The following is an 8,375-nucleotide window of genomic DNA, read 5'->3' as shown; positions in this document are numbered from 1 at the left end:
ACTTGTGTTGACACAAGAATATGCACACGAATGTTTACAGCTGCTTTATTCATGATTGTCAAAACTTGAAACCAACCTGTATGTCCTTCAACAGGTGGGTGGATAAACAAACACAGATACAGCTATACAACGGTATATGATTCAGCAATAACAGAATGAGGTATTGGGCATAAAAAGACATGGAGGGACCTTACATACAGATGCCTGAGTGAAAGAAGCCAATCTGGGATGCCTGGAACTGTGAGACATGCAGGATGGGGAGGGCAGGGGCACCGAGTACCAGCATCAGCCCAGGTCGCAATGTCTTCTGCATCCACCAGAGGGCACTGGTGCTCGCCTCAGCTGTGAGCTCCTCTCTCCCCAGCCTCTGGCAGGTGTTTCTGTGTAATCCTCAGGGTGAAGCCCTCCCCTCCCCTACACTTCCTTTTCAATCGAGGCAGGTTGGCTAAGGTTGAAGGAGAGCTGTGCACAGGTTCCAGAAAGGGGAGTGTTTTCATGGAGACCTCCCACCCTGAGAATCAGGGAGACATTGAGAAGGGTTTGTGGGCTCAGGCCTAGCTGTGGGGCTAAGGAAGACTCTGGGGGCATCTCTGCCGTGGCCTGGGCTCTGCTTCTCCTCACTCTCCTTCCTCATTGTACAGCTGTCTGCCTGTAGTGAATTCTATTCTGGGAGGGCACCTGGATGTCATCTTGGATGGTAAACTCTCCCTCCTTCTTGAGGACAGTCTGTCGTTTCCTCACCTATCTCTGTGTTGCTTCCTCCTTGCAGGGTGTTGGGCTGAGGCTGTGCTGACTCAGCCTTGCTCGGTGTCAGAGTCCCTGGGGCAGAAGGCCACCATCTCCTGCACCCGCAGCAGTGGCGAGATTGGAGACAAATATGAGCATTGGTGCCCACAGCACCCAGGCAGTGCACCCACCACCATGATGTACAAGGATGACCAAAGGCCCCCCTGGGTTCTTGATCAGTTCTCTGGCCCCGTTGACAGCTCCTCCCATGCTGCCTGCCTGGCCATCTCTGGGCTGCAGAGTGAGGATGAGGCCGACTAGGACTGTCACTCTTGTCATGACAGCGGCTATAAGAGCACAGTAATTCGGACTCTTGCGAAAGTGAGACGAAAACTCCTCAGAATCTACTCATCCTACGTCTGCCCTCAACATGTCCCCACCACGGACGGTTGTGCTTCTTGTCCACGGCTGGAATGTTCATGTTGAGATTGTATGTTTATGAGTCCCTCTATTTTCGTTCCAAAGATTTTCCCCCCATATTGTGATGACTCATTTTCTATCTCTTTGCAATCACGTCATGAATGTCATTTGGTTCAAACAGGTTTCTGAACCTCAGCACTACTGACCATGTGGCTGGATCATGCCTTGTGCAGGGGGCTGTTCTGTGCATGTAGGATGTTTACCAACATTCTCTGGACTCAAGACATCAGATAACAGGAGCACCCTACTGTCCAAGTCATGACACATACAAACACCTCCAAACATTTCCAAATATCCCCTGGGGTGGGGGTACATAACCCCAGTTTGAGAACTACTGCTTTAAAAGCACATATTCTCAGCTATTAGGAGGCCTATGCGATGAGTCCTGTCCCCACCATTCTGCTGGAGAGAAGGCTGGATGGGTCACTCTCTGTGCTTCCACTTTCCCATCTGTTAGACAAAACAGGTGCACAGACTCAAGTGGGGTCAGAGAACCTGTGACCCAATCACACAGAATCTCCTCTCAACCAGAATGTGGAGCACAATTTTTGTCCAAATTTGGTTTCCAAATAATATGGTAAATTTTTATGCAATGCATCTGAAATACAGCAGACACATCTTCATTTGCTCTCTTAGGGAGTATTTCTCAACCATAGGATACAAAGATGAATAAAAACCATGACAGAGTCACGTGCTCTTGGAGTTTGCATTGTAGTGTGGGTCCAAGACCACAGACGGAGCAGCAGGTGGATGGTGGCGCCATTCTGAGGACAGAAGACGACCCCCAGGAGCAAATAAACTGCCAAGTGCACCTTACTTGTTTGAATGTCTGCTCACATCTCAGTCAACTGAGTCTATAAGGTGTTCAATTGTCACATGATACTAAATACTAAGCTCAAAACCCACCATATGATGGATGGAATTTAATACTGAATTCCTCAACCCCAAATCCACAAAGGACCCTGCTAGAAAAGCTCATGAAGGAAGAATGAGGGGTTTGAAATCTCAGTGTCCAAAGACCCGATCCTGCCCTGGGGAGAGTGCATGAAGGGGACACATAGATGATGGTCTAACGATGAACACACCGGTCTGGACTTTCTTCTACTCAAATGTGTCATCCATGAACCTCACGGCTCAGAAACACAGGATGCCTTGCTCTTCCTTCATTTTCTCAATCAGTACAACAAGCAGATTAGCTCACCATTCAGGAGCTTACAACATAAATCCTTTGTGTGAGAGTAGCTGGACTCCATTGTTTTAATGAACAAGAGCATTTGAACAGTAACAATGCATGCACATGCTAAAGCATAGAGCAATGATGTGATATATTGTTTGGCATGTGTTTTCATGTTTAGTGAGATATTAAGATGAGGGATAGAGAAGGGTGGGAGATCAAAGAAGATGAGTCCTATTGATGATGGTTGAGGTTGGATGATGGGTGGAAGTGGTTCTTTGAAATATTCTGTATAGTTTGTGCATCTTCAAAATTGTCCACTATATATATACATATTTTGTCCACAATAATTGTCCACAATATATATACATATATATATATATATAAAGTATTTTTCTTATTTGTAATGATATGGGTATGTGCAGCTGTTAACAGACCCTCAGAGTTGCCAAAATGTGTATTTTCACCCTGATCTCAAGTTTAAGCCCATCTACTCCTGACAGACACAGGAGGAGTTGGCTTTGACACTATGAAAGGAAGAGGAATTCAGGGTTTTGAAGTTTCAAGGAAGTAAGGGAGGCTGGAGGTCTGAGAACAAGGAGAGGGGCCATGAGGTGCCGTGGAGGGGGCAGGGACGAGACCACGAAGGCCCCTCAGGGAGCTGAGGAGTTGGGTTTCTGCAAACAGCAGCGAGGATCACTGAAGTGCATTAGGCAGGGGGCTGCTTTATCCCGAGCTGAGTGGGAAGGGTCCCTCTGAAGGCCTCGAGGAGAGAGATCCTGAGGGAAGGAGGGGTCCTGGTCATAGGTTAGTTACTAAGAGGCCCTGTGAGTCTAGAAGTTTGGGACCCCGTGCACAGATACAGCAGAGCTGGTTATGGCGACAGTGAGGAAATGGTGGTTCATGGATTCAGCTGCCCAGGCATTCCCCACATCAGCAAGAACTTTAAAATCTCTCATTTGTCTTGTCACTAAACTAAGATGAGTAGGAAAATACAGGTAGGATAAAGTTTGTATAAAATATAAACAAATTTTATGACACCTAAGACAAAATCCTGATAGGAAATATATGGCTTAAAAACACAGAGCTCAATTCATAAAATAGAGAAGTATGTTTCACGTTCACTGGTAAAGGTAAAGCTCACCAAAGCCATTTTCTTCTACCTAACGTTAAATGAAAGCTAATATCTGTCATAACTTAAAATGCATCGCATGACTTTTGAAATGTTTGTAGAATTGTCCCCTTTTGAATATGCCACTAACTTTATTCCTTGAAAATTCCCATTCTATTCCATTCCCCTAAACAGCCTCCACATGCCCTTCAAGCCAGATAACTGTCTCCTTGTCTGTGACACCTGCCCTGATGCACACCTGGGTCATTTATCTTTTTCAAGAATGTACGCTAAATAGTTATGTATGGATGTGTTTGCACATCCCATGGACCAGGATTCCTTCTGAGAGAAAGAAACTGAAGTAATCACACACACTATATCATAGTCACAGCATTTAGGAATCAGACAGGGATGTGTGACAAGAGACAGTGACCTGCTGATCTGCAGAACCAGCTGGGCTCTCAGGGCTTTGGGCCATGGTGAGAAGTGTGCCCTGTGACCAGGAGGGGACACTGTGGGACTGTCCTGTGGTTCCTACACGGCTGCTCAGTGAGGTTGATTCATGCTAAGGAGCCTGGACTGGGGGCTGGGCCCTGTGCTCACTGATGGGGACTCAGCAGCTGTGTCCTCTCTGGCCTGGCAGAGTCCCCTGAGCAGGGACCTTTGTGTTGTCTCAGCAGGTGCTTCCTCCCGGGGCTCTCCCAAGGGATGAAGCCAACCTCCATCCTCCTCAGTGTGTGGTGTGAGCTGAGCCCCAGCACCAGGGCTCAGGGAGGGGCTGGACAGTCACAGGATGGAAACCCATTTGCATGGACAGTCCCTCCTGTGGCAGAGGGTGGAGCAGAAAAGAAGGCCTGGGGCAGCCCAGCCCCAATGTGGGGACCAGGAACTGTGTGCACCATGGCCTGGACTCCTCTCCTCCTCGTGCTCCTCTCTCACTGTACAGGTAGGAGCAGGCCTTAGAGACACAGGGCATCCTTGAGCTTCTGTCCCTTCTTGCTTATACTCCTGAGAAACCTTACCCGGATCCCTGCCCCATCACCCATGAGTGTCTGTGTTTGCAGGGCCCCTTTCCAAGCCTGTGCTGACTCAGCTGCTCTCCCTCTCTGCATCTCCTGGAGCATCAGCCAGACTCACCTGCACCCTGAGAAGTGACATCAGTGTTGGCAGCAAAGATACATTCTGGTACCAGCAAAAGCCAGGGAGCCCTCCCCAGCATCTGCTCTACTACCACACAGACTCAGATAAGCACCAGGGCTCCAGGTCCCCAGCTGCTTCTCTGGATCCAAAGATGTCTCGGTCAATGCAGGGCTTCTGCTCATCTCTGGACTGCAGCCTGAGGACGAGGCTGACTACTCCTGTGCAATCTGACACAGTGAGGCTTCTCACAGCGACATAGGCAGAAGGGAAATGGAACAAAATCCTCAGCCTGCTCAGGCACTTGGGATAAACTCTTCTGCAATTTAAAAGTAACTTGTATGTACACTAACTCTACCTGGAAGTAGCCCCTGGTTCACATTGACAGTCTGCCCAGTTTTGCATTCAATATTTCTCAGGAAAACCAACACCAAAAGCAAACCAAACCAAATAAAACAAAAATCTCATGATGACACTGAAATTTTACCTGGTGGCTCATATATGATAAAATCAGAGCGTGTGTAGCTGGGCTGTTTGACTTGAAAGATGGGAAATCAACCTTTCCTAGATTTATTCTTGGTGTGCACCCAGGGTCCATCCAGCAGGTGCACAGTGCTCCACAGCAGGGACTCTGCTCTGTGAGGGGTCAGAGGGAAGAACTCCCTCCCAGGCTCCTGTGCCCAGATCTGGCTGAGGCTCAGTGTGTTCAGGGTCAAGACACTAAGATGTAAGGTGCTGTTCTGAGAAACATCCCAGGAGGAATTCCAGCCACAGAGCACGCCTGGCACACTTGCTGGTGCCTGGACCTACAGTTGTGATGTCAGGGAGAAGGGGAGTAAAATGTTGAGCTTGATCAAGGAGAGTTGGGCAAAGTAGGTCCTGTGGATGTGACTTTCCTACAGGTGATCCCACTCAGGCCTCATGGGAACCACTGTGGGTGGGTGATGCTGAGCCTACGGGTGCAGATTTGAGTTTTTCTCTCCTCTTATATCTCAGTGGACATTTCCAACTAGATAAGGTGTAGGAGAGGTTCAGTGGAATACGAGGGACCAGAAACTCCTCAATATGTGCATGAAGTAAATGCATCCTGTCAAGCTCTTTAGAAGGACCCAAATCGTCTCTTGGAACGCCAAAAACTGTAGGTTGTCTTGGAAACCCAAAAACCAGGGACTCCCAGTCAGAGTCCCTTAGTTTCTGACCTAGAACAGCAGTGATGGGCCTTCAGGTGTTCCAGAACAATCTCCAGATCCAGGTCACTCAACCTAACCTCCTCAACGAGCCTGACAAGGCTGATTGTCATTGTCAAACAGCTGCATACAACTTCCATGGCACTCCCAGTCCACGGGGAGTGAGATAAGGATCTGCACTCCACTCCCCAGTCTGACCTAACTCTCCTCTGTCCCTGCCTGTGGTCAACACCAGCCCAGATTTGGGCTTCTGCTGTCAATTGTGCTATGAAAACCAGAGAGACTGATGCTTTTGAGTCACTCAATTTGTGAATGCAATGAAAATAACCCATTCTACTACTGGTTTTCCAAAGCAAGAAAATCACTTTGTCGCGAGAACTTACCATAACAACCCCCTGCCTCATGCTGGCTAGGATGATGTGGAGAAGAGAAGTCCAGCCAGCGTGACCCAGGAGACCCAGGGCCCCGTCTGCTCAGTCCCGTACATGTCCCATGAGCCTGGCCCTGGCTTTGCTGATCATGTCCTGAACTCTGAAACCTTCACAAAGTGGGGTTCTCTTCTTCTCCTCAGATCACATCCTCCAGGAACTCCTGGATTCCAGGTGCAGGAGAGGACTCTTCCCATTAAGGACCTGGCTCTCAGGCCCATCACCTCCTCACTTTCCCCAGTTTAATCCCACAGATCTTAGTTGTTTTGCAGCTATAGGTTTTGTTGTTTATTTTTTGGGGAGGGATATTTGAAATCATCTTAGTTCTTTGGGATCTAGAGTCTATGAGCCCGCCTTCATTATCACAGAAAACCCTGATATGACAGGACAATTTACAGAGAGCCCTGTCCTTTCTTCAATGTCAGCATATAGAGCAGTTACCAAATAAACCTGATCAGGGCCCAGTGTGGGTTGGGTGACAGATCTTGGATGCCACCAAGTCAAGGAGGGAGGATGAATCTCAAAAAAAGAGAGAGATTCATAGTAATGTTTTACTCACCAATCTTCAGACTGAAAACAATGAAAAAACTAGACTAAAATAGTAAAAAATGACAATAAATATATCATAGATTCAGAAGACAAAAGAATAAATCTCCAGAATAGCCATTAAGGGCAAATGAAAGTGCAGACTGGTCAGCAGGAGGGAGGACGTGTTTTCTCTGACAGCGTTGTATTCTAGTGGCCGAGGGAGACGCCAAGCAGCAGTACTTGCGCAGTGGGGGTCGGGGGTCTACCAGGAGTCCCTCACAACAACAGCAGCAACAATAACAGTGACAACACCCAGAAAAGTCACCCTGTCAGGGTATCCCATATAGATTTTTGGTATTCGTGAGCCAACAAGGCTCATTGCAGGATTTTGGGTCTTGAACTTGGTTCAAGATGATCTTACACCAATAGTGACCCCAGACACATGGCAGCAGCAAAGTTAAATGTCAGTTAATCCTGAAATATTGGGCAACATAAGGATTGTGCAATACATCCTGTATTTAGCAGCCTGGAGGTCATTAGCTATCTGGAGACAATTAATATTTCAGCCTGTATCTCCAAGAAGAGACCTATACATTGAATGATTCTGAGAGTGACACCAGAGATCCATGTGGAAAATCAGGATGCCCTCCAGGAGTGCTTGGTGGAGTCAGAGGGGCTTGTGGACCCTGGATCTGAGACCAGCAGGGGTGCTGTTAGATGAGTCCTGAGAGGGCAGTGTCCTGGGCAAGGCAGGCACAGAGAATGCTCTACTGGCTCTTTCATACTTGGGCAAACAGTGTCCCCACTGAAGTGTGGCTCTTCTGTACCCTTGTTTGTTTGTTTGGTCAAAGTCCAGATTCTCATACCCACTACAGAGAACATGGTCTATAGCATATAGCCCCATCTTCCCAATTTGTACTCCCAAAGTCTCTCCTTGACAGCAAAACATTATTTGATAGTCTCACTTTTATCAGATATTTCTCATCGTAGGGCACCATGGGGACAGAGTTCATGGTAGGTCAGGGAAAAACCAGGGACACAGAGAGTCCAGCTGAGTCTGACTCAGGATAGCCAAATTTGCATGTCCATCCATCCACACTATTCACTGAACACCAATTATATGCTGGGCTTGGATGGGGGATAGGAACCATTAGAGAATTTGACAAGGAAGATAAAGAATCTGATTAATTTATGAAGTCCAGCTGTTCATAGAAGATGAGTCAAGAGGAGGTGAGTGAGAAAGCAGGGGCCTGTTGGGGTTAATGGATTTGCTACAAAGATCAGACTACAGTCCTAGATGAGGGATGCAGCAGGTGAGGTGGGGAAGGATGGTCAGACTCTGCTTATATTTTAGAGGTTAGGAATGGGATGTGGGAAAGAGGTTTGGAGGCTGGTCCTTGGGGACTAGTTGAAATGTGAGTGAGCTGCACCTCCTGGATGAAGGTCTATGGACACAGGTGTGGGGTGAGGTCCTGAGCTCACCCTTGTGATGGAAATATAGACAGCAGCCCTCCTGCCTTGTTCAGTGGTGACAGGAATGTTGTAGTTGTCAAGTGCATAATCTCAATAGAATTCACTCCTTCTCTGAGATTTATTTGAGTTGT

General features: G+C 47.6%; 1 gene segment (V, D, J or C); it reads left to right on the top strand.

The window, feature by feature from the left end:
- The first annotated feature begins 4,391 nt into the window (after nt 1-4,391).
- The window catches only part of LOC124227189 (probable non-functional immunoglobulin lambda variable 1-50), a 17,653-nt gene continuing 13,669 nt past the window's right edge, over nt 4,392-8,375 (top strand). The window contains 1 exon segment of the V gene segment in view: nt 4,392-4,437. Coding sequence covers nt 4,392-4,437 — 46 coding nt within the window.

Source organism: Equus quagga, chromosome 15 (assembly GCF_021613505.1).
Source record: "Equus quagga isolate Etosha38 chromosome 15, UCLA_HA_Equagga_1.0, whole genome shotgun sequence".
Taxonomy (NCBI): domain Eukaryota; kingdom Metazoa; phylum Chordata; class Mammalia; order Perissodactyla; family Equidae; genus Equus; species Equus quagga.
The sequence above is the reverse complement of the archived record's forward strand: the minus strand, read 5'-3'. Positions and strand labels throughout refer to the sequence as shown.